The sequence below is a fragment of the Anarrhichthys ocellatus genome, unplaced genomic scaffold, assembly GCF_004355925.1.
Source record: "Anarrhichthys ocellatus isolate YVR2014 unplaced genomic scaffold, GSC_Weel_1.0 scaffold12, whole genome shotgun sequence".
Taxonomy (NCBI): Eukaryota; Metazoa; Chordata; class Actinopteri; order Perciformes; family Anarhichadidae; genus Anarrhichthys; species Anarrhichthys ocellatus.
Genome location: NW_022280042.1, coordinates 7,819,440 through 7,845,019, shown reverse-complemented (window position 1 = coordinate 7,845,019; position 25,580 = coordinate 7,819,440). Strand labels below are relative to the sequence as shown.

The 25,580-nt window shown below is 46.2% G+C and overlaps 4 protein-coding genes across 5 annotated transcripts; 3 read left to right on the top strand and 1 right to left on the bottom strand.

Moving 5' to 3' along the window:
* Nucleotides 1–2,579: 2,579 nt before the first annotated feature.
* Nucleotides 2,580–5,389, top strand: cldn10a (claudin 10a). Its single transcript, XM_031852155.1, has 5 exons — nucleotides 2,580–2,799; nucleotides 4,061–4,222; nucleotides 4,367–4,448; nucleotides 4,531–4,635; nucleotides 5,260–5,389. Exons 1-5 carry the CDS (start codon nucleotides 2,580–2,582, stop codon nucleotides 5,387–5,389), a joined length of 699 nt encoding a protein of 232 aa, XP_031708015.1.
* A 2,848-nt stretch (nucleotides 5,390–8,237) lies between these two features.
* cldn10e (claudin 10e) lies at nucleotides 8,238–10,018 on the top strand. Its single transcript, XM_031852154.1, has 5 exons — nucleotides 8,238–8,469; nucleotides 8,547–8,708; nucleotides 8,902–8,983; nucleotides 9,079–9,192; nucleotides 9,601–10,018. Exons 1-5 carry the CDS (start codon nucleotides 8,238–8,240, stop codon nucleotides 10,016–10,018), a joined length of 1,008 nt encoding a protein of 335 aa, XP_031708014.1.
* Nucleotides 10,019–11,991: 1,973 nt separating this feature from the next.
* Nucleotides 11,992–14,162, top strand: LOC116386258 (claudin-10-like). Its single transcript, XM_031852337.1, has 5 exons — nucleotides 11,992–12,281; nucleotides 12,518–12,679; nucleotides 12,775–12,856; nucleotides 12,946–13,053; nucleotides 13,144–14,162. Exons 1-5 carry the CDS (start codon nucleotides 12,050–12,052, stop codon nucleotides 13,328–13,330), a joined length of 771 nt encoding a protein of 256 aa, XP_031708197.1. The 5' UTR covers nucleotides 11,992–12,049; the 3' UTR covers nucleotides 13,331–14,162.
* Nucleotides 14,163–14,776: 614 nt separating this feature from the next.
* Nucleotides 14,777–23,219, bottom strand: dzip1 (DAZ interacting zinc finger protein 1). Of its 2 annotated transcripts, XM_031852335.1 has the most exons (18): nucleotides 23,078–23,219; nucleotides 22,458–22,605; nucleotides 21,639–22,232; nucleotides 20,492–20,576; nucleotides 20,257–20,372; nucleotides 19,959–20,117; nucleotides 19,729–19,866; nucleotides 19,599–19,661; nucleotides 19,332–19,460; nucleotides 18,850–18,898; nucleotides 18,698–18,748; nucleotides 17,702–17,877; nucleotides 17,415–17,619; nucleotides 17,082–17,250; nucleotides 16,484–16,842; nucleotides 16,074–16,195; nucleotides 15,813–15,972; nucleotides 14,777–15,279 (listed from the first exon to the last, which is right to left on the bottom strand). In XM_031852335.1, the coding sequence occupies exons 2-18, from the start codon at nucleotides 22,458–22,460 to the stop codon at nucleotides 15,188–15,190; spliced, it is 2,670 nt and encodes an 889-aa protein (XP_031708195.1). In that variant the 5' UTR covers nucleotides 22,461–22,605; nucleotides 23,078–23,219; the 3' UTR covers nucleotides 14,777–15,187. The 2 variants fall into 2 exon arrangements, with proteins under 2 accessions (XP_031708195.1, XP_031708196.1); XM_031852336.1 differs by lacking the exon at nucleotides 18,698–18,748.
* Nucleotides 23,220–25,580: the final 2,361 nt, after the last annotated feature.

Below are 25,580 nucleotides of genomic sequence, written 5' to 3'. Positions count from 1 at the left end.
TGTGATTTATTACCGCAGATTATTCATGATTAGAGTCATTTCTAATCATAATTTGTCCATGGTAAAGGAAATAAAGCAGAGCATATCCCGTTCAGGATCATTTTTGTTTGCTTGCCCTCTGGTTTTTCCTGTTTCGATCCACACAGTGAAAAGCTGTGCACACACACACACACACACACAGACACGGATATCCTATAAATAAAGAGCAGGCTATGGATGACAGATGCCCTCTCACACACTGTATGCGTTTCCTGCACTGAAATAAAACACCTGGGAGAGAGTGAGAGAGTAAAACACCCCTCCTCTCCTTCCGGGCAATAAACTCCTTTTACCCTGCTTCTCCCATTTCAGTGTTCTAGAAAACTTTCAAAGAAATCCACATTGTCACGTGCATCCAAGGCAAACCGTGAGCTAATGATAACAGACATGGGGCGGCCTTGGCCCCCACACCTCACGGGTTATCCTCCAGTTGATGTTTCGCTAGCACCGGCTGGGAAAAGGGCTGAAGGAGAGAAGCCAGCAGGAGATTATTACAAGCAGCTGAACTTGGCCCAATAACATTCATCAACTGCGGGGGATCAACACCGCTTTCCCATGCTTTACCGGTCCTGCGATAGGCCTGCTTTTCTCCCCTTCAACGAGCACAAAGGAAGAAGCGCTCACGTCGTTGGATTTAAATTACGGTTTACAAGACGCGTCATGTTGTTTTGTGCCAGATGAACTGAACTGTTAGAAGTAGCGTTGTGTGAAAACAGTAGTGAATTCAACCGTCTTCATCAGGAGCGTGTATATGCAACACAGTATGGAAATGTCAAAAGATACAACATGACGGTGCAGATTTGACTTTTACGAACAGCATCAAAACATGACGGACAGAGGTGACAGGAGAGGTCAAGTCATAGACTTCTACAGTGAACAAAAAGTTAAGCTTACATAGTCCTGCTTTAACACCACGAGAGGCAATTGGAGCTGTTAGCGAGTTTGCGCGCAATGACAAAAGACTAAATGCTTAACAAAATGTCCAGCTAATGCCTAGTTTAGCGTGTTAGCATGCTAAAACACAAAGTAGAGCTGAGGCCGATGGGAATGCGAGTAGTTTGGAAATGTCAAAAGACACAACATGACGGTGCAGATTTTACTTTTACAAACAGCATGAAACAGATAAAAGATGGAAGACAGAGGTGACAGGAGACTTTGCAGATCTTATTAATGGGATGTCATCAACAGGATAACACAGACAACAATCTGTTCCAGCTGCCTCCCTTCCATCCGCAGATCTACAGGATTAAGGTCCCCATCTGAGATTGCCCAGCAACAGCGGCCATGGAAACACATCAAGGCATCAAATATCCAGAGATTTACGCAACAGTGTTCTCAGCACCTTCTCACCGTCAATTGCAGACTTTAAAACACCTGGGTTCAGTTTTCCAGGAGCGCCGACTGTGGGAACACCGTACCCGTCGCCAAGGCACAACACAGTTTTCCAGTCCGAGATTAGGAATTTAATTAATTAGTACCTGGCTCGCTGCATCATTCTGCTCAGAGGACCGATTAGGCCTTAACATTTCAACATGCTATCTTTTTACTTGAAAGTTTACGGCTGCATTTCAGGGACTAGTTCTTCCTCTGACTCACCGCGGTGTCACTCTTTGCATCCCCATTTAAAGCTCGCCACGGGCTCGGCAGCCCTTAGGGAGCTGGCACAGCACCAGGACAGACCGGAAGCCACGAAATGTTGTGGTGTCATACAGTAATCCAGCCCGCGGGGCTATTTTCTATTAGATTACATTGACTTCTCCGATTTGTTTCGTTACAGTATTAACTCAAATCATGTCATCCTTCTACAGGCACATTTCAACTTAATCACAAAGTGTGCTGTTGAGAGAACAAAGAGCACCAGCACAGAACAGAATGTGAAAACAAACACAGACAAAATAAAAAATAGATAAAACTCAGAGTAATAGGAAAGTACCTACTTAAACACATGATCTGTTTTCTGCCACTTGATGGAGCTGTAATGCTGTAAAACCAGTATGGAATAATATTCCAACCAGTTGCACTGCTTTTACATAGTGCTGCTGCTGGATTGCTTAATTGTGGTGCCGCATTGTGATAAGAATCCACACTGAACTGAGATGAAAAAACACATCATTCATTCATTCATTCGGTCAATCCACCAGACAAAACTCTCCTATCTCTGCTTCTCATCTTGTGTTCCTTCTCTGTCAAAGACTTTTCAGATCCTTCCAATTAAAGACTTCCTCCTCCTGCAGATCCCCTTGCAGACCCTACGCACACCGTGTGGAGTGATGTCTAGCGTGTGCGCCTCCCACCACACACACAAAACACACAATATACAGCAACCGATTGTGTGTCAGCGAAGGATATGCACTTTAAAAGTACCCGCTCTCTGGCGTAGATGCTTGGCAGGTGGACAACAAGCAGAATTCTGACGCACCTGGCCTCGGGGGCCGACCCGCCTCCGCCTCCTCTCTGTGAACACTCCTGAGGGAAAGATCTCCGTCCTGTGTCCCAGTTGGGACCTCCGAGCCACGGAGGGGGGGGAGAAAAAAAAAAAAATGGCCAACATGGCAACAGAGATCGTTGCCTTCGTCCTGACGATCTCCGGGTGGATCCTGGAGTCGTCCACCCTGCCGACAGACTACTGGAAGGTGTCCTCTGTGGACGGGACGGTCATCACCACAGCTACATTCTGGTCTAACCTATGGAAAACGTGTGTGACCGACTCCACCGGGGTGTCCAACTGCAAGGACTTCCCTTCGATGCTGGCGCTGGCTGGTGAGTTGGGAGACTGTGGTTGCTATAGAAGTGTGCAATGTTGTCTTTCTGAGGTCAGGCGGCAGAGATTTATCCATCTGACCTAAGCACTGATGCTCAAAACACCCGTTTGTTTTCGGGTGAATGACCAACATTGCGGTTGGAACTTGATATTTCCTTTTCTGACTCTGACTTCAGGCCACAACATTTAAAGCTAAAGGCCACCAGAGGCATATTTCAGTTAATGAGCCGAGCTGGACTCATTCAGCCTCCTAATGTGTCCGAATGAAGCAATCTGAGAAAGTCATAGAGTCACACAGAGGTCACTGGTCTCTCCCCATTAAGGACAGGTGCTGCTTGTACATGCGATCATTCTAAAGTCTTGAAGTTGAAACTGTTTGAAAATTGTTTCAGAGGTACCACATCTTATCTGTTGTCACTGACTGCTGAGAAAATAAAATGTATTTCATTTAAGTGCTAATTTAAACTCCTTTAAACTTCCGTCCTTCTACCTTCAAGCACCTTGGTTTTTAGGGAAGGTTCCCAAAAGGTCCCAAGATAAATCTGAGGGGTCACGAGATGATTAAAAAAAAACAAAAAAAAAACAGGTTCTGCTTATTTCAAAGCTTTTTTTTTTCTTGTGAAATGCTCGATTCTTTCACCTCTGCTGGCCAAAAATATGTAAAATACCTTTAACCCTGCAATGACAATTTTTTCCGGACAACTTGAGGGCAGCAGAAACAACCGTCGTCAGTCCCAAAAAATAGTTAAAGTAAGTGGAACACTGGATTCTTTCAGCTCTTAAGAATATAATGAGAATAGTTTGACGTTTTGGAAAAGAAGGCTTTTTCACTTTAGTGCTGAGATTTAGAGAAGATTGATACCACCCTCATGCTAAACATGGAGCTACAGCTAGGAGACTGTTAGCTTAGCTTAGCTTGTGTTTTTTCCGGTTTCTAATCATTAGGGAACTATAGAGGTTTGTTACCTTTGGACAGAGTCCAGCTAGCTGTTTCCCCAAGATTCTAGTTGTTATGCTAAGCTAACCAGCTGCTGGCTGTAGCTTCACATTTAATTAATGAATTAAAGTGTAATCAATCTACTCATTTAACCCTCTGCAACAAGTGTATAAGTGTGTCTAATGAGGAACTACTCTTTTACTGTAAGTTGAATACTTTCACCTCTTCTGACCTCTAAAATTGTTTAAATTAAGTGAAATTCTAATTGTTTGGGATCCACTAGTTTAAAGCACGCGCCCCTCTTCTCCGTCTCTCTCATGAAGTCTACATCCAGGTGTGTCGGGGTCTGATGATTGCCGCCATAATTCTGGGGTTCTTCGGGGCCATCTTGGCCTTGGTAGGAATGAAGTGCACCAAAATAGGAGGCTCGGAGACCACCAAGGCTCGCCTGACCGTCATCGCGGGCTCCCACTTCGTCCTCAGCGGTACAACGCATGAAACTGAGCTGCATTTTAGGAAGCTGTTCAACTTTGGGCTACATCAGTGTTCAAGTGAACGACACAATCGGCTCTCGCTGCTTTGATTTCAGTCCGGTTTGGAAGTAGAAATCCTCTTAATTCTTTTCGCAGGCCTCTGCTGCATGACTGCGTGCTCCATATACGCTCATAGGATCACAACCGACTTCTTTGACCCCCTCTTTGTTGCCCAGAAGTAAGTATTCAGGATTAACATTCAGATGAAAGGAAGTCACGTCCTACATTTCTTCGTCTTTCCCCCCACTTCAACCCTCCAGGTTTGAGCTGGGAGCAGCTCTCTTCATCGGCTGGGCTGGATCCGTGCTGTGTATCCTGGGGGGACTGATCTTCTGCCTCTCCCTGTCTGAGGGCTCCAGTGCCAGGCGAGTCGCTTGATATTTCTAACATGCTGGATGCTAACATTGTGAGCCCACGTCTGTCATCAGCAACAAGGGGCTTAGAGGGAATCTGATTTGGACCGACTCTTAAACTGCTAACTCAATCAGGCAATTTAAATAATTACTTTAACTGCAACGGAGAGAAAACATCCAGTAATCTCTCTCAACATCTCGTGTCGTAATTGCCGAACCTACAGGGCCAGGCTGTATGATCGTCATTTTGATTAGTACTGCGGCCGTATGTGGCTGAATGTTTCCTTTGTTACAGTCGAGTAATAAGGACCTTTTCCAAGTGAAAGTCACCTTGGCTGAGGGCAGTTATATGGGAAATGTTGCATCAGGCAAAGAATGCCAACTTTCTCTTTTGGAGACATCCCTGGGCATCATTTTTATAAGAGTGAGTCCTGCTTAGCATATCCGTGTATCGGCTAAAAAGACAGAAAGCTAAGAGGAACAGAAAGGAGGGATGATATAAAGTCATATTTAGCAGGATTTGGCGCTCTTTTACTGCTCAGCAGGTTTTATTATCTACAGAGAACAGCCCTACTTTAACATTTCTGTATTTTCCGCCTTCGTTACTCATCCTTTCTTGTTGTCGTCTCTTTGCAGAGCTGAATACTCGTACACTGGAGCCGCGTCGTTTGTGACCGCACGCAACAAGCACAGAAAGCCGATCAACAGCCTCCACAGGGAACCAGAGGAGCCGTCGAGGCGGTTTGGAAGGAACGCCTACGTGTGACATTGGACTTGTTGTCACGATAGAAATGATTTCACCAGTAAAAGCAAAGGACACCACTTACTTTTATGAACTTCTGTGCCTCGACTCCATGACAATAATGCGCGGAGAGTGTAATTCATGTGTCGGTTTACAGATTCTGCTGACCTGCAGTGGCAAGATTCGACTATGAATTTGGCTACTTTTTGGGAACATTTCTGTCAGCAAAAGATAAGCTTGTTTTTTTCCTTCTTCTTCTTCTTCTTCTTCTTCTTCTTTTGGGGCAGGAAATTAGATTTGGCACAAAACAGCATTCAAACTCTCCGGTCACCTTCACCAAGCTGGCCTTTGCCATCTGTCTCACATAGGCTGAAGACATATTCAATATCTAGTTCATAATTCTTGAGTCAAAGGCCAATTGGACATCAATATTTAAGGGAAATTGATTTTAAAGCGTTTTTAAAATGATTTTCAGTGATTGTAAACATGATTTTTGGGGTATTTTCTTTACATAAAAGGTAATATCATTTAAAGCTGGAACAATTCTGTAAATGTGACCAAATAGTAATTTGATAATCAAAAAATAAAGACTATATTACTTTTGAAAACCTGGGTAGCTATGATGTAATTCCAGTTAATCTTCTCCTGTCGCTTTAAGGAAATACGGGACACCCTCGGGTAATGATTCTTAAGCAGAAGGCCTTTCTCGTGGGTCTGTGCCGAGACTGATCTGACTTCCAAGGGTCACAAGGTCACGTCTGACCCCCCGGAGATGGCTCTGCAGAGCAGGAGGCCCGGCCGGAGGCTTCCCCTCATATCAGCCATCCATCTCCACCTAGGAATTATTATCAATAGGAACCCCAGGCTATGTTACGCAAAACCTCCTGGTCCAGAGGTTGGATACTTGAACCAGCTGGCAGAGAGCAGTTGCCCCTGTGCTTTCTGGCGCCTTGCATCCGTTAACAAGTGTCAGGTGACCTGGGCTCTGCAGAACGCGCTCTGATATAATGGCGGTATTGTATTGTCTAATGTCCGCATCACATACAGGGACGTTAAGACCGCAAACGCTGTGCATCAAACTCCTTCTAGCTTCGACTTTTTCAATTAATTAATTAAGTTATTATCTCGACGCAATTACTCAGTGTGTTACCATCGTTACTTAATTAGCACTTAACACAAAGTGAGGATGAGGCGTGATGGGAATGTCGTCAGTTGGTGTTCGGTCACAAATTAACATTTTGAGCCGATGATGGAGCTAAAATTAAAAAGGTAAAGGGTTCGCCAAAGCTTTTACAACTCATCTTGAGGGAGACATGAATGTCTGCACATTGTATATTCCAAATGTAGTAGTTTATTTTGCAAATTATTCTGTAACCTTCACAATCATTTTTTTGATCTCAGATGGGATGGAGGTTGTTGCAGAACAGAGCCATTACTGCAATCACACCACCAGAGAGCAGTATTAACGCATATTTAATGGTGAACGAATCTGAGGAAACTTCACAATGTGAAATAGTTAAACGTGTCCTTATTTGCTGCACCTTCTATAAAGCCTGCGCAGCTCCGGTCACATAAGCATCCCTTTGTTCATTTTTTCCCCCCTCAGTGTCATAAGTAAAGCCAATCAAAGCCACCCTCACCAAACACAGCGCCCCACCGTTTCCAATACCTCCCCACCACTACCAATAACTTTGTCATAAGCCGAGAGGACTGGGAAACAAAGAGGAGCTCTTTCATCGCCGAGGAACATTCATCACTCTCCCAGGCTCTCATTACCTCAGATTTAACTCTAATTATAACCGCACAAAGACGTTGTGCTGTAATTGTGAGACCCACAGCACAGTCTAATAAGTCAAATGAGTAATAACTGGCAGCTTAAAGCCTGAGGCAAAGTCGAGAATGATGCTTAGGTCGTGGCAGCAGCGAAAGCACATATTTCATGGAACATGAAAAGGTCACTGACGCAGAAATGTACTTGGATTTCGGTCTTATAAAGCAGTCGTCAGCAGCTCCGTTACTCATTACAGCTCTGTATTCGCAAAGCCACGCCCACTTTTGAGCGACCCAATCAAAGTTTAAGGATTTGATTTTAAGCCCTCTTGTAACTAAGCCCCGTCAACATATTCTGTTTCACTGTACATGTCACATGACTGAAAATAAAGACGCTCCCACTTAATATAACCCTGATGATGTCATCAGGGTGTCAGCTTGGGCTTCATTAGAACTTAGCCTGCGTTACCAACTGGCGATGCGGTGTGGGCATTTAGGAGGCAGAGAGAGGGTCTAATGAAGGATGTAACTGAAATTGCATTGTGGGAAGTGTAGTATCCAGTGTTTTTGGAGCTTGACCTAAAAATGTTTTAAGTGAAATTATTTAAGAAAACTATGCGTTGTGAATTAATGTCTGGTTTGATGCTATAAACAGATCTTCCTTTTTTTTTTTTTTTTAACTGTGGGAGGCTGCTTTTGGTAATCGGAGATAAATGCTGAGGTGAGGACTCTCAGTCCAGATTGAGACGTGACAACTCTCAAGTGTGGGCCCATGGGAACCTGAGCGACCGTTATCTCTCACCCACATGTAAAGCAGTACCTGGAAAACAACAGATTTGTACCTGTGATGCTCTCGTCCCGCTCCTTTTTCTGGGGCGAGCAGCTGAGCACGAGGCCGCTTCCGCGTCTTGTTTGAATTTGGATGAAAAGTAGACGTTCAGCTCGGGATGTGCGCGTCTTCTGCGTGAAGACGGGTGATCAAACAGAAAAAGGATAAGAAAAGCATCAACATTGGACTGTGGATGAGTGATCAAGGATTAGAATCAGAGGCGTCCTTGGATCTGAAACCTAGATAGGCGATCAATTCACGTCGAGAACCGAGATGCAGATCCGCGTGGTCCAGATTTGGGGTTTCCTGATGACCATCTTGGGCTGGATCTTTGTGGCCTGCACCATGGCCATGGAGGGCTGGAAGATCAGCTCCATCGGGGGCATGGGGGGCTCCTCCATCATCAAGGTGGCCTGGTACTGGTCCAGCCTGTGGAGATCCTGCTTCACAGACTCAACTGCCGTCAGCAACTGCTACGACTACCCCGTGCTCTGGTCCGTGGAGGGTAGGTGACGCGTTTTCCACCTGTCGGAATAAAACTTGCATCTAGACCCTCATTTATGTCTCGCTGTGCGACTCTAGGCCACATCCAGATAGTGCGAGGCCTGCTGATGGCAGCTCTCTCCCTGGGCATGCTGGGGTTTGTGCTCAGTCTGCTGGGCATGGAGTGCACCTTCATCGGGGGGAAAGACCGCTCAAAGTACAAGAAGATCTACGCCGGCGCATGGTGCCATATAATCAGCGGTAATGTCTCGTTTTAATTACATATTCTGCTTTGCCATTACCCTCAGCTTCAGCTATGTGTTTAGTGGCAAAGGTTAGCGTCTTAAAGGGATAGACAGGAGTAACAGCACGGGAGCTGAGCAGGGTGCTGCTGGGGACAGGGGCAGCAGCTGGATGTATTTTTAGTACATGACTCAACATGATTTCTCTTCAGGTATCCTGTCCACATGTGGCTATGCTGTTTATGCGCAGTATGTCTCAGTGGAGTACTTCAACCATGACTTTAACGGACTGAGGTAAGTTAACCGGCTTGAACGCAACCCTGCGAGTCCCTCTTGAATAAACATAAACCAATAAATCTCACAGCGTCTCTCCGCCTCAACACCAACAGGTACGACCTCGGCACCCCGATGTTCCTCGGCTGGGTCGGCTCCGCCTTTCACACCACCGGCGGTTGCTTCTACGTGTGGTCAGTGTGCGCGCCGCTCTACGGAAGAGAGACAAAGTGAGTGCAGGACACATGTTGGGACACGTAACAAGGGGAAGTGAATAAATAACTCCTCTCTCTTTCTCTCCGTTTCCTTAATAAACACCAGAGTCCCATGACTCATTACCCGGGATGCGGGAGGCTGTGTTCGCTTGGGTTGTGTTGGGAGTGTGCAGATGTGCATTGTACAGCAACCCTTAAGCCATTGGTGTAAACAAGAAGAGGAAGTCTGGTGTTTAACTGCTTTTCCTGGTTAAATGAGTGAAGAGAAGAGTTGTTAAACATTGTGGTTAGCAGAGGTCACAGTATCATTCTTATGTCACATGGATGGTTTGATTGACAAATTGGCCAAACAAAAACAAACAAAACCTTAAAGGAACAGTTGGACAATTGTTGGGAACTTTATGCTTCTCTTTCTCTCTCCAGGGTGATCAACATCCAGGCACTGCCAGACCCCGAGCAAAACAAGTCCACCACGGCTACGTCCGCAGCGTCCGAGATCTCCTCCAAGACCAAACTGTCCTCCGTGTCCGAGCTGTCGTCCAAGTCCGAGCGCTCGGACCTGTCCGGCATCTCCTCCAGATCGGGACGCACGTCCAAATCTGGACGCTCGGCCAGGTCGGGCCAGACGGCCAGGTCGGGGCGCTCGTCCGAGACCGGGAGAACCACCAGGTCTGCTGGGTCAGTGGGGTCGGGGTCGGGGTCGGGGTCGGCCGTCTCGTCGAGGTCCAGCGTCTCGTCTTTGTCCGGGTTGAGGAGCAGCGGCAGCAGCCGGACAGTGTCGTCGCTGTCGGGCAGCTCAAGGAGTGAGAGTACGGCGTTCAAGAAAAACTCTTATATTTGATATTGTCATCATTATGTGTTTTCTGTTTAATATCTTTTTTTCACTGAACTGTCTTTTGCGCTGCCTGCCGTTCATGTTTATCATCTTTAATGTGTCACAACTACAACCAATATATATGTATATATACTCATTAAATATGACTCATAACTGAGCCACATCCATTTCTAACGGAGCTGGCAGCCTTTGTGTTATTTAAAACAATAAATACACCCAGTAAACAGCGTCTGCTTTGCCGTTATTAACCTTCACACCGCTGTAGGAGGACCGGACCTACATTTTATGGAAGGAATAATAGATGATAATTATGGAAACAATCGGTCCAAACAAGAAAATGTCCTTCCATTGCATTACTGTATAAATCTAAGGATTTCTTTATTACTGGGACATGTGTTTCTGACATTATTTGAATAAATCTGAGAATATTCATTCAGATTTCAACTTGTTTTTTTAGTTTACACACAGTTTAGCAACTATATTGTCCTGTAAAGTGAAATAACTAGTCGTGCACGGAAGCCCACTTTTGGGGTTAGGGTTAAAAGTGTTAAGAGAATAGTTAAGCACAATATGGGAAATACACTTATCTTTTATCCGAACTAAAATACATTTCAATGTGCATTTAAAGGGGCACTGCACAGATCTCACACAGGACGTTTACACAGGAGTACAAGATATTCTATAACAATGTTTGAAATCTATTATTGCGTTGTACTTTTGTTTTGTTTGTTTTTTACAGAAAGCCCAGGGTACAAACTGGACGTATGGAGTTTAAAGGCGAGGAGTGTCTAATGAAAGATGCTATTGAGTTGCATTATGGGAAATGTAGGATTCAGCGTTTGTCAGAATATCTCAGCCTCTGCTGCTTGAATTTTGACCACTTTTTTAAAATCTGTATATTATGAGAGCCCCAACTTTACAGAAGTGCATTACTAAATCACTGCACTGCCCCTTTAACATGCTGAATATCTGTCAGAAATACTCCTTGTAGTTGTGTTAATAATACTCTTTATATATTGATGTCATGGGCCAAAAAGATCTAACGGGGCCAAAATGATGGGAGGGTGGTGGTTAGAATAAGGGAGCGCAAAAAAAGACTTTGGACAGTCAAAAGTGGGCACCGTGACACATAACCACCCACACGCGCATTGGTGGAGTAGTGATGGGACGTCCATAACAGCGTCTGCTTTCCATCTCGTTCGTCTGGTTCCCCCCCCCCCACCCCCCGGCTCTCCCTCATGCAGGCGTTTCAGTCGTGGCTGCCGATTGTTTTTACATAAACAGTTCTATTTTCCAGAGCAGAGCAGGTCCTTCAAAACTGAGATATTATTTGCCAACTTTAACAGTTTTCTCCTCAGCTATGAAATTGGTGCCCCCCCCCCATACATTGGACCTGGTGGTGAGTTTCCTCGTTCTACTTGGCAGCACAGTTCACCACTCAAAAAGGTTCGTTATTGTAGCATTTAATTAAATCAACAGTATTATAAGTGCAATACTAGCCTACAAAATCAGCCGTGTATACGAAAATAAACCCACAAAAGAGGCTCCGTCATAAACATGCTGTGCTTGTTTTGAGTACATATTTGTACATGCAGAGCCCATACAAAAAAATAAAACATGAAATATTTCCCTTTTTATTTTAGCATATTTATACTGCATGGTAAGTTCTGTGTTTTGTCATCTTCACATGTGCAGATCCAGTTTGTGGTATTACCCCTTCAATTGTTTTGTCACAAAAGAAGAAAAAGGTATTTGAATAAAGACAAATAACAGTTGATGCAACAGTGAGGATGTAAAACGAGACGCAAGGGTTAACTAGAGTGGTAGCACGAGCCAGAAAGACGTCATCCTTCTCCCGAGCGCTGGGAACGTGAAGGGTGCTTACGAGGCAAAACCGTCTAAAAAGATAAGATGACAACACTGCTGGTCTGACGACGACACAGAGGAAGAGCTCAGTCCGGGTTCCCACGGTGAGAAGTTGTCCCAACTTGGACGTTACTCTCTACATCCGATAGTTTTACTACCTGAGGACTCACCATGAACTACCGGATGGTGGTGATGTACTTGGAGATCGGCTGCTTCGTGTCCTGCCTGTGCGGCTGGATCCTGGTGTGCTCCACCCTTCCCACGGAGTACTGGACCTTCTCCGAGGTGGGCACCATCGTGCTGACCACCTCCAACTACTACTCCAACCTGTGGAGGGACTGCGTCTCGGACACCACGGGGGTGTCCGACTGCAAGGACTACCCTTCCATGCTGGCGCTGCCTGGTAGGATGCTGGGAAAACGTCAAAATATCAACATGCTCTACATTTTGTTTACCTGTATGAAAATGATTGGGGTGGGGGGCTTAATTGTTAGATAACATCTTTAAGAAGCAGCGTTGATATTTTCTTTGGACCCTCAACTTGACTTCGGAAATAAAATCAAAATCAGCCTCCGTTTTATTAAATAATAAATGAATAATTTCCGTAGTTATTCGTTTCACCTGCTTTCTTTCTTTCAGCATTCCTACACGCCTGCAGAGCGCTCGCCGTCTGTTCCGTCATCACCGGTTTCTTCGGAGGCGTCCTCACACTCGTCGGGATGAAGTGCACCAAAATAGGCGGCTCGGAGATCGCCAACGCGAGGGTGACCTTCGCGGGCGGCATAACCTACCTGGTTTCAGGTAAAGACATATTCACTCTTAAGATGCTTGTGTGTTAAACTTGTGTGTCAGGTTATGCACTCTGGAGGTTTTAAGTGAGGCATGTCTTCCGTTAGGGTTCTGCGGTATGATCACCTACTCATGGTGGGGCAACAGAGTTGTATCAGAGTTCTTGGACGAAAATTTCAGGGCACAGAAGTGAGTACTTTTAAAGCCGTGTGATTATTATAACAAGTGATATCTACAAATGGGGATGATCTTAATGTACCTTAATACTTGCTGCTCAGATTTGAACTTGGAGCTGCCGTTTTCATTGGCTGGGGAGGCTCCGTCCTTCTCCTCTCTGGAGGGACAGTGCTGACTTACTTCTCTGGAAAAGAAGGTCTCCCAAAAACGTAAATATGAAATCTGTTATATTCCACTTAAACAGATGTATTGCCTTCATATCTGTGACCATACATCTCCTGTTTCAATTATGTCAACAGTTCTTCAGCAAGGCCACGGAGGCCGGCCACTTACGCCACCGCCCGGACCAGACGCACCTACATGCTGCCCGGCTCGTCGTCCAGAGTGACTCTGGGGCCGCCGCTGTTTTATGAAGGCAGGAAGAGCCGAGCGAGCCGAGCAGCAACGAAGACCAGACTGACCTTCAACAGGGACAGCTTCGTCTGAGCTGAGAAAGTGAACTAAAAGACTTAGGAAGGAACGGTACATTGATTTGCTTTCTTGCTCAGAACTAGTTGAGCTGATCAGTACCACCGTTGTGTCTGTGCGTTCAATATGAAGCCAGAGCCAGCATTCCGTTAGCTTAGCTTAGCATAAAGACTGGAAGTAGGGGGAAACATCTAGCCTGGCTCCATCAGAGGGTAACGAAATTGGACTACTTGCACCTCTAAAGCTCACTAATCAACACGTTATAATTATTTAGTTTTGGGTGAGACAGACCTAGGCTAGCCGTTTACCCCTATGCCTAATATTTAAGCTAAACTAAGCTATGCTAAGCTAAGCAGCTGCTGGCTCCAGCTTTATATCTCGCGCGTAGTCATGAGTGGTATCTATCTTCTCGGCAAGAAAACACAAATTTCCCAAAATCATAAACTATTCCTATAATCATGTAATGCAAGGCTGGATATATTGAATTTGGTCAATAAGTTTGTTATTTTTTTTTAATATTTTGTATTCACTGCCTCTTTTTGCCTTTCATCATGGAGCATCCACTGTCTGTTGACCCTTTGATTCCTTCCCGTCTGCTTTGTTCTTTTGAAACGGGCTGAAAGTCTCAGTATAAAAGGAGAAACATGAAACACAATGCACTCTCTTCCAGCTCGATGGCATCACAGCATCTGATACGACTTTGTATTTGTTTACAAATCTGTTCAAAACGAAGAGTTCGCCATACTTTATTCACCTCGCGTTTCTGGCTGTCTGGCATTCCTCAGGGTTGAGTCTTGGGTTATTGCCAGTTTCTTTTTGTACATCTTTTTTTTTTTTTAAATCCTTAAAAATGTTATGTCTTTTGATAAAAGATTGTTTTTAACACTTTCAAAGTGTAGATCTAGTGATGGACAAAATGAATTCAGCGTCCCTGTTGGGTTTATTTTCTTTTGTACTCTTCTCAATTGTCTTTGTGGCTTCTTATTCAAAGTTCTTCATTTGCACCTGAACGTCCTGCGAGTCGCCAGAAGATGGCACTCAAACAACGGGTAATGTTTTGTATAGTTCGCAGCTGTGACACTATAGGTGCTATTCAGAAATTGAAGGACGGGGCCGAAATATGAAAGATGACTGAATGTCATCGTTAGAACATCTGCGCCCCGTTTATTCAGGAGTCGTTCTGTGATTTTAGACTTCTGTACAGAAATGTAACTTGAAACGCTCAAATATGGTGTCTATAGTTGTTTCAGACATCATCTCATGTATTGAAAACAACAAACAAATATGTTAAAATGTGTTCCCGTTCATCCTGACTTGTGTACGAGCTCTCAAACTGACCTTTGAAAATCCGTTTATTTAAGATTATGTGAGGAATCTGTATTAAATCACTTTCCGGTTACCGTGCTTTGTGGAAGAAAGAAAGAACCTTGATGACACGCGTCCCAGAACAATTCTTCAAGCCGATTCCACATAGAAATAGATTTTATTGCTCGTATAAATATTTTCTATACAAAAATCACATCTCATCGCTCAATTTCAAAGGCAATATACAAATTGGTGTACAAAATTTGACACATACTACGTACAGCATCTGGTTTGGAGTGCGGGTTATATTTCAATGAATATATACCAAATGAAAAAACTAAAATGTAAAAGTTGAACGCTAAAAAAGGTCGAAGGCAAGCAAAGCATTGGCACCGGGCATCAGGGGAGACTTGGTATTTAACTATCATATTTATTTGATGGTCTTTCTTTTCTACACAGACGTCCAAGTATTGCTCTCTCTGTATTATAGCCGACTATGAGGCGTGGACTGTAGGTGTCACATGGGCTGACTGAGGTCTTTGTGTCTGTGCTTGCTACGTCACCTTAGTGTTATCTATTGCTTATGTCCTCGGAGTCGCTGATGTCGCTGAGGGAGCACAGGCTGCTCTTCAGGGTGCTTCCTGTTCCAGCTTCGGTCAGACCTGCCGGGGTGAAAGACAGCTGTGTTTACTGCACCGCTTCACAAACAGGAAGAGTCGAAAATAATCATCATCATCATCATCATCATCATCATCTTCGCACCTTGGGAACCATCGTCCAAATCTGTATTTGAACGCATTGTGCCTTTTAAAGAATATAGAGCCCGTGAAACAAGAAATAGTCATCTCAAATGCACTGGCTTATCGGGGTATTTCAAGGGAAAGCAGGAACAGCACAGAGGGGTCCGTGCTAACAGGATGCTCCGGGCTTAGAGATACGATGGCATGTTTGTTTTTGTTTTTACTCCCAACTGTCGGAGCAAAAAGTGGGACACACCCGTTTTCTAGCAGCTGCATATCTGACTGAGATCTGTTTTGTCTTAATGACCGACTGAGTGAAGGTGAGAGGCGACTGACGCTCGTAAAGAGAAGGAGGTTCTTCTTCTCTTTTCCTCGGTTTGTGTGAATGTGTAAGCATCTATTACATGTGAGAGACATGATACATGATACCTTTTGGAGTTATTGCTGGGGCTGACCTGATTTGGCACCTTTTCCTGTGGAGGTTCCCCACACGCTGGTGCTGGGCGAGTCCAGGCTCTTCCTCGTCGGTCCAGAGCCCTTAGCCGGTTTAGCCGTTTCCTGTCTGTCCTCTAAGGAGGACCCCGCCCACTCACTGCTCTCCTCTAGATCTGTGTACTGTCAGCACACACACACACACACACACACACAAACGTATCAAATGAGCTAGCAACGTTGTAGGCCGAAGCACTGAGGTTCTATCATGGAGCGAATCTCACCGTGAGCTCCTGAACCTCGTCCTTCCTCTCTGGTAAGATGCTGACGCCCCCTGCTGGTTTCTTTATCGCTCTCTCTGCAAACTGCTTCTCCATTTTTCGAGCCAGGTCATTGATTTTGTTCTCTAAAAGAATTAAAACAAACAATACAATAAATGTGTTTGTTTATTAGTACAGTTTCCATTTCTAAATAATATCTGATGATTTCTCAGATTTCAGCTTTTTATAGACCATGTTTACGTAGTATGGAGTACTAACAAGTTATCCTCAAGAAGGCATGCAATTTACATTTAACTTTTGGCTTACCTTACTATACGAATATGATCTTGTATATCTAGGTATCATCTCAAAATGTAAGACCTATCATGATTCAAAAGTCTTCCTTTATTTACTATGATGTCTAGAGAACTTGCCTTTGCCAAAGCTCCTCTTGTCCACGTTGCCGTTCTGGTCTTTGAAACTCTGGAGACGCTTCGGGTCGATCTCCTGCAGCTCGCTGACCTCCGACCACTCGTCCTCGTCGCTCTCCAGATTTGCGACCGCCGTCTTGGTCGCCCCGCCCACTGAGCCCCGGGCCTGCTGGGGGTTGGAGGCGAATGACTGCCTGGCTTGAGCCTGCCTGGGCTGGACAGGACTGGCTTTGCTCGCTCTGATTTGGACCTGGTTCAGTCTGGGCTGCGGGGATTTGCCCCTCTGGTGTTTTTGTTGACGCTCCTCCTCGACATCCGTGTCCTCTTCCTCAGATTCCTCATCTGAACTGAAAGGGGGGGTCCTCGAGAATCACAGAGACAGTGTAAACTAAACTTTCATGTTTTTATCAGTTACTTTGACACTTAAAAAGGAACAAGAACAGAATTATTAACCTGATAAAAATAGCATGTCGGCTATGTTCATTTAGATCTTCAGTAGATGTGCTGTATACCCGCTCAATTCTGTTGTAATGTAATTATGCAGGACATGATAATGCCAAATAGACATTTGTGGAGAACTACAAGAAACCACTTCATTTACTTGGATGTGAAGGTCCTCGGAGCGGTCTTGGGTGTAGATGTCTTGGGCTGGGCGGTGGTCCTGATCCTCGGTGCCGGCTGGGGGGTCTTGGGCTGCTTGACTGCAGGTCCGGACACCACCTGGGTCGCCCTGGAGGGCAGGCTGCTGGATCGGGGGCGGATCTGCAGCACTGCGCGCGGACAAAAACAGATGAAAGTTACACGGGTGACGACAAGCTAGCAGACTTTCGACGGATCAAAGAAGTACGGCGCGGTTATTATCGGTGCGTGTGTGGGGCAGAGTAAGAACTTAGGGGGGTGATCTCATACACTAAGAGGCTTTTCGATGACTCGCCTTGAACCGATTGTCCGGATCTGGTCTGTGACTCAGGAGCAGGGTCGCTGCCTCTTCTCTGACCGCCCAGCTTCTGCTCCACGGTGCTGGCGATCTCCTCCCGTTGGCGCCAGTAGTCGGGCATCCCCTTGGCGACGCTCTCCCGCTTTGAGTGCACCTTGGCCAGGATGGAGCTGAGCTCTTTGTCCTTCAGACCGCTCTGATCCTGACAAGAGGTCGATACAAAGCAGGTTGTGTGAAAGAACATTTAAGAGTATTTCTTGATTTGTTTGAAGCTGTGAACTTACAGACTTGACTCCCAGGTTCTCCAGCTTCTCGATGACGGCCTGCTCCAGATCCGGCCGCATCTCCTTCTTGATGTTGGGGTTCCTTTTCAGAGCACTGGCGGTCACCCTCGGCTTCTTCTCTGGTGCAGGCTCGGGCCTCTTCTCCACCGGCCTCCTCTCAGAGAAGCTGCTCGAGTCTGTAAAATAAATCACACTTTATCAGCCATTTAAGGATAAAAAAAACAAATCTGGCTCTAATTACAGGCAGAGAGGCAAAAATGAAGCGCGAATAAACATGCATTTGCCAACTTTCAGAGCAAGCTCCATGCCAAAGTCGGGCAGATGGATGTGACTGCAGCGGGGCAGGCAGAAGAGGAGAATGTCTACGAGCTGATTTGCCGCGGACATGGCAACGAGATGACGGACGGATGTAATGATCAGCAATACTGACATGGCAGGCGTCAACTAATGGCACAGACATCGAGCTTACTTTACGAAAAGTGTGGACTGAAATCACCTCAGTCCACACTTAAAATGGGAAAGTTTGGATCATGTGAAGTGGGGTTTGTATGAGCTACTTCTCCATAGTCCAAACTGTAGTAATACACCGACTATGGAGAAGAACCTCAGAGAGTCACACTTCAAAACACCCGGACCGTCCCTTTAAGGGAAAAAGGCTGCCCACAACAGACTGATGCATCCATGCAGATCACATGCAGTCGACTCGGCTGCGTTTGTTGCATCGCCTGTTTTACCTTCCTCCTCTTCTGACAGCTCCTGTATAGGATCCAGCTTAGGAGCAGAGACTGGCTCCTCTAACAGGACAGCACATGAGGTCAAAGGTCATTAAAAGTCAATGAGTGAGATAAAATATGTGTTGTAAATAAAGATGAGGGGGGGTAACTAATGTGGTGGCAGCATGTAAATCCGTCATGCGCGAAAGCACATGCTCGGCCTCTCTGGGAGTGACAGTGTTTTTTTTCATGTTATTATTTTCTCCCGCTTCTGCTGACTCACCGAGCACGACTCTCTTTGGTTTTGGCTCTGGAGCGGGCGCACTGACAACGACTGGAAAACAGAGCACAAGGTGATTGCATCGAGACCGCACATGCAGCTTCCTAAAGTGGAAAACGTCTTCTGAGAAATAAAAAGTGAAAACGAATCCGTACCTGGTACTTCCACTATTTTGGTGGGTGGAGTCGAGTTGATGTTCCTTATCTGGAAGTTGAAAAAAAATAAAAAAATAATTATTATATTTGGTCATTTCTTTTGTCAGGGAATCAATTTAAAATATGTCAGGGAGGGAGGAATGGAACCAACTCTTTTTTTGTTCACTGTGTGGAAAACTACCCGTGTTGTGTTGCAACATGGAAAAGGCAGATATTTGGCTGACTTCTTTATCAAAACAACGAGAGTTTGTAAACCCCAGAATTCTGGGACCTGGAGTATTAAACCGCACATGGGAAACTGTGGAGCTATTCCAGGAAAAGCACCAGCTTCCTGTCAAATATACAGTATCATCCCGTCTCAATATGACACAATCGGAGCCCGCGTAGCAAATACAGGATATCCTGAATGTGAGCCGACCCTCCGCCTCGCTTCCTCTCCCGACATAATTGCGCCGGCTGTGTGAGTGTGCGTCGGTGTTGACCTGCTCCCTCTGAACCTTGATGGTCTGCTCCCTCTCCTGCAGCCTCCTGCCCATCTCCTGCTGCAGCCGCCGGCTGCTCTCCTGGTGCTCGGACACGGACGACTGCATGCTGCTCAGCTCGTTCAGCAGCTGGAAGGCGACGGGGAGAAGACGCATTTTACAGCTTCTAACGAATCTCCAACTAAAGCTGGCTAAATGTTTTGCACTTAAAGACGCTTTAACCTCTGACAGCATAATAAATAATCAGGACAAATGATAAAAACATACCTGGTTCTTCTCAGACTCGTGTTGGGCCTTCATCTCCTGCAGCCTGGATCCCCACTTTTTATCCTAGAAGAGAACATTTTGGTGCTCAAAGCGACTTCATTCTAAAACAATCCGTCCCCGCTGCACCGACCTGTTTCTTCAGTTGGTGCTCCAGCTTCTGTATGGCTTCTGTGTGCATCTCTCTGTAGTTGTCCAGATCTCTCTCTGGCTGCGAGTGAACGGGGCTGGCTGGTTTTTCATGCTTATCCGTCTGATTCTGATTCGCTTCCTGTGAATGAGAGTAGATGTAAGATAATAAAACCGGTATGAATGAAATATATCCCGAAAACCAAACAAACACCATTTAAATCCTTGTCGTACATTGAGAGCCTGAATATTTCGCGTGTAGAGAAACTCCATCTCCCTGCGCATGCCGTCCCTGCTGTCCTCGATCTTTCTGTCCATGCGCGCCATCTCCTCAGCCTTGAAGCGCTCCTGTTCTCTCAGCAGGTCTTTTTGCAGGGACTGCTGCTCCTTTTCCTGCAATCACAGCAAAAACAAAACCACAAAGGACCGGCATTAAGGTAGAGACTTAAAGGGACAGTCCCCCCCCAAAATAAAATAAAAACAAAACAAACTAATTGCTACTGATCCCTCACAGTGGTCTGGTTTTCCCTACCTGAGCTGTTTTGGCTCGCAGGTCCAGCTGCTGCTGAACAATCTGCTCCTTCAGGCCGCTGATCTCCGATTTGAGGCTTTCGATCTGAGATTTCTTCTCGCTGTCCGAGCGATACTCTGCAAGGACGCAAAAGAAAGAAAAACAGATATTGTTTGTGCAACGATACGATGGGTGGGAATGTTTCACGTGTCACCTGCACCGGATCAGCAAACCTACGTGACTCTGCTCCACTCACCGATGTCATACTCGTCAGGGTGCCGGCGCTGCATGTGATTCTGGAGGAACGAGGAATTGAGGAAGGATTTATCACAATGTGGACACTAAAAGAAACAAAGAAGAAGAAAATCAGGCTTTATTACATCAACTTTGAACAATCAGTCACAATTTATCTTATAACCACTGAGTGTCTATTAATTATGGAGCAGTGAACGAGGCCAAGTCAGCATAAAGACGCTGATTAGGCTCCAATGAGGAGCACGTGCTGACTTCAGGCTCACTGACGGATAGCGTGAGTGATGCTGATTCTCTCCCTGTAGCTCACTAACACTCAACAACTAGAAGAGATGCTGCCCACACACACACACACACACACACACACACAGCCACTATGTGTGTGTGTGTGGTCATGTGGACCGATGTCAAGCAGCAAAGGTCCTCACAGGACACGAGCAGACAGCCTCTCTATCAATTATTGACCCACCTCTTGTCAGCCGAGCTGCTAGCGCACACCTAGCAACCACACGCTGTCAAGACACACTAGATCGGTCGCCTTGGCAGCCGTACACTTTGAGTGCAGAGGGAGGTTTTTTGATTTGTGCTATAAATAACTAACCCTGATAAGCTTTACCGACAAATGGATCCGACAGATAGACCAACAGCGTCTTATGTACACAAACACCACCAAATGCTCTACAAGGACGTACGTGTACGTGTGTGTGTGTGTGTGTGTGTGTGAGGGAGGTGGGAGTCAGCTCCGTCGTCTTGATTGCTGCTCGCCACCCTTTTGTAAGTGGATTAAAAAAAAACCTAATTGCCACCACATGACACCATCTGTTCAGCAGCTCTAAATCCTATTCTTCCAGCCTGAAAACAAAGCTTATTATAACCACACCAAAACAAGGCAGCCATGGCAGCCTTCACGGCACACAACCAATATGTTGTCTTTTTCCCTCCAAACCCGGATAGGAAAAGCACAAAGCCGGAGCTGTGAATAGACCTTGGGAACAATGACGGAGTGGGGGCCCTTAGGACGAGGAGGAGTGGGGGTGATGGAGCTAGCTGTCCGCTTGCCAAACATATGTGAAATGCAAATTGTAACCGATCCCCCCCCCCCCCCCCTCCCCCCCTCCCTGGAGAGTGAGCGTTTAGCGCGTCAGCGGTACCTTCTGGCCGCTGGTGATTCGTGGCACGAGCATGGACTGCTGGGTGCGGATGAATTTCTTCCTCTGCTTGAGCTCGGCGGTCAGCATCTTCACCTTCTCCTCCTGCTTCTGCTGCTGAGCCAGCAGCTGCTCGCGCTCCCTGCCGGCGGCGGCCACCCGCTCCTCCACCGCGTGCAGGTTGTGGGCGAGGAACTCCTGACAGTGGAGGAGCCACTCCACCGTGAGCTGGGCCAGCCGCAGGAGCTTGACCAGAGCCGGGTCCACGGGGCTCTGGCACCGCTGGCACCGCTCGCCGTCCAGGCTGCAGAAGGTCACGCTGCCGATGTGCTCCTGGAGGGCGTCCAGGTCCAGCTGGCTCACCACTAGGTCTACGTCCACGGCGTTGATCCGCCGCCAGTCCACACTCTCCCGCCGCGGGCGGAACTTGAAGGGGAGGACGGCGGAGGCGCCGCTGAACGGAGTCATGCCGGGCAACGGGCGGCTGTTCACAGAGGGCTGGCTGAGCGGGGAGTTCAGGAGGGACGGGATCCCTGCTGATGAGTGGGTCCCCTGGGTGTCACCGCCGTACGGGTAGTATGCTCCGTCGTGAAACGGCTGAAAACAAAGATCATCATGCAAATCTTAACATTTCACGTTAGCATCACATGCCCTGTATGCTCCACAGTCACAGGAAGAGGGTGAAAGAAAGAAAGAAAGAAAGAAGAATAGACAGCCAGCAGCAGCTGCCTTGGCGAGGTAGAACAACAGAGCACAGATTCCACCACTGCCGGGCTCCATCTACCTCTGTCGCTGTGCCGATGCCGCCGGACCTCTCCTTACCATCTTCCGACTGATTCTCCGGGCAGAAAGAAACCGAAGATCGCTCTTCTCCGGTTCCGTTGGTTCCGCCCCCCGCGCGGGCAGCTCAACGCGACAACGCAGGGGCTGGGCGTCCGCCACGTTACCATGGAGACAGAGACGAGCGTCCCTGGGGGGGGGGGGATGTTATCACAACACTGGCTGTAAAGAGCTAATGTTTCCCCTACAACTTGTCTTAAGGCTCTCGTTTACCTGCAGACGAGCGCGTGGAGGATGAGCGAAAAAAATGGCGAGAACACAGCTAATCTCTCCGCGTCACAAACATTTCATGTTTCACCTCAACAGTGGCACGCACGCTTGAACCTGACTGAGCAACACGAAACATGTCTCCCTAAGGTCTTAACGCTGCTTTTGAGTACAAAACATTTCACCAAATTCGGTGAAGTAGCGTTTGCTAGCTCGAGACGTCTCGCGCATTCGAACCCTCTACCTACACGGCTAACGGACATTTTTTTGCTCAAAGTTGCAGGGCAAAACTTTAAGCACCCGAATTCAAACTAACGTTACAATACATCACTAACAATTGACAATATTATTAAATGCTGAGTTATGTATTGCAGGAGTTCGTTAATTCAACTTACCGGAGGGTTTGTGAGGTTTATTCGCAGCCTTGGGGAAAAGTTTTCTGTCGTCGGGACCCCAGGAGATTTGAGGGTGACGTAGCCACTGGTCTCCACATTCCTAAATCCCTGCTTGCAGGAAAAAAAGACAGCCATCAAGCTAACTGCAATAAACACAATTAACGTCCGGTAAATACCTTCAAAATAAAACGTTGATAACGGGACCGTAAAATAAAAAGAGTTACTAATGATCAACCACATCTCTTTGTAGGATAATTTTAACATCCGGGCGAAGGACTGCAGATGAAAGTCTGGTACATTTACATACAGATGTGCAATGTCCCTGAACAGTACAATTTAGATTCAACATGTAAACACAAAGGCTCTTAAAAAATAATGTTAAAGTTTAATTTAGCCATGGAACCATTATATTCACATTTTCCATTAGACTACAAAGCGGATTGTTTTCCATGGCCTTTAATGTTCTGATTTTGCATTCATGTTTATATCATTAAATTAAATCTTGTATCTAAAGAATAATAATTAGTATTTATTGAATATACTGTGGCTTTATTGTTTCTCCTCCTGTATTTTACATATGTCCCCTAATACTTTCTCAATTATATTGTCATACAGTATGTTTCGACATTTATGCCATATGATCTAGTTCTATCCCGCATGGAGCTAACGGGGACCCGCACGTTGTCCTCATTTCCGGTGTTGTTGAGGCGACTTGACGCAGCTCGCAGGGAGAAGGGGGGGGAGGGGAGAGGCAGAGTTTGAAAACGGAGAAACGGGGAGTCTGAAGCCAGAAAGCAGGGATGAGGGGAGTCGGGGGTGTAAACGGTGTAACCAAATAAAACACGAATAAAACGTTGCAGGGTGAAATACTGAAACATTGCAGTAGGTGTGCTGGTCTTGTGTAAGGGCTCCCTCATGTGGTCGGAACCATCACTAACATCAACCCCTTTTCAAAGGGGCCCAACCTGCTGCTGTGGAATTGGCTGGTGGTTACTTTTTCTTTCATCAGTTGTGTATTATGTAATAATAATAATTATGGCGTTTGTTTTGCTTTTACCAATAAACTGCAGCTTGTTGGCCCCCAATAATAATCACCGCCTCACCTGAGGAAAAAAGTACAGAGGTGTCATCAGCAGAGTGTACTTAAATGTACCAAAGTAAAAGCTTCTCAACCTAAGGGTCTGCCTCCTCTAAAGGGTCACAAGAAGAAAAACTGGGGTGGACATGAGATGATTCATGGTGCAGACAGTTCTGCTAGAATAAAATAAAATAAATATTTTAAAAACGTATCTACTCTTTACTTTTTTTGTCAGATATTTGATCATTCGACCTCTCTTAGGCCTAAAACGAGTACTGAAATGAAACCACGCGAGGCGTTTTGGGGGGGATTGTCTCTTTGGTGGGACTGCTAACGACTCAGAGGCATCTTGAACAGGACGAGGAGCCCATTGTTTGTATGCCTCTGTGCTGGTGACAGCTGTAGCCTTGGGCATTGTTTTCTATTCTCATTTCTGCTATCATTAGTGTACTGCTGCCATCACTACTACTCTCATGTGTATCATTTCTGTCATAAGAATTTACATCTTTAGCCCTTCTGTCCATCCTGGTGGAGGGATCCCTCCTCTGTTGCTCCCCCTTTGTTTAAGGATGTTTTCAATGCAAGGGTCCATGGACAGAGGATGTATGTGATTTGTGACATTGGCCTCTACAAATAAATGTAATTAAATTATATTGTTTTGCGGTTGTCTGTAAAATCTGAAAATGGAAGACGAGATTAAAGTATTGGAGTAAAAATAATATTTATTTCCTTCTCAATTACTGCAGCAGTCGCCCTAATAAGTTCATTGTTTCACCGACAGATGTCAGTAGAGATCTGATCTCTGCTCTGCGGACGCTGTGGTTTTATTGCGGAGGAGTGATGGCGACCCCCCCCCCCCTCTCTGTCAGAGGAAATGCTGCCTACTGCTGCTGTGATGGAGAGCAAGCTGCAGGAGGCGACACAGTCCCCGCTTTAATTGGGGGGGGGGCAACGCTCAGCGGGGTGGATCCACGCACGTTCATCCATGCGCGTGCGCTGCTTGCATTCTAAGGATCTGTGTTGTTGTTTTTTTTACGCATAAAATTACAGAATGATTCACATTCAGGACAATGCGCGCGTTGGCTCAGCACTAAAAAAAAAGGAAACAAAAGTGCGAAACCGTGTAGAGAGTTGCTGTCAAGAAACAGCACTAGATGTGCGCTATGCGTGTTGAACTCTCCGTCAGAGTCCCTCTGCTGGAGGGGGGGGGGGCGACTGTGTGCCATTTCCCCGGGCCGGTCCCCCCGAGTCCTGATAAATGGAGATTTTAATTCCTCCAGACGCGGCCCGCGACTCTCACGATCGCCCGAGGCGGGTGAACACGGGCCCGGTCTCACCAGAGGCATCACAATGAGCCACTGAAGTTCAGCTGGAGGACGACATGCTGACGCGCCCGTTTCCGGACCCCCGAAAGAGGGATTCAAG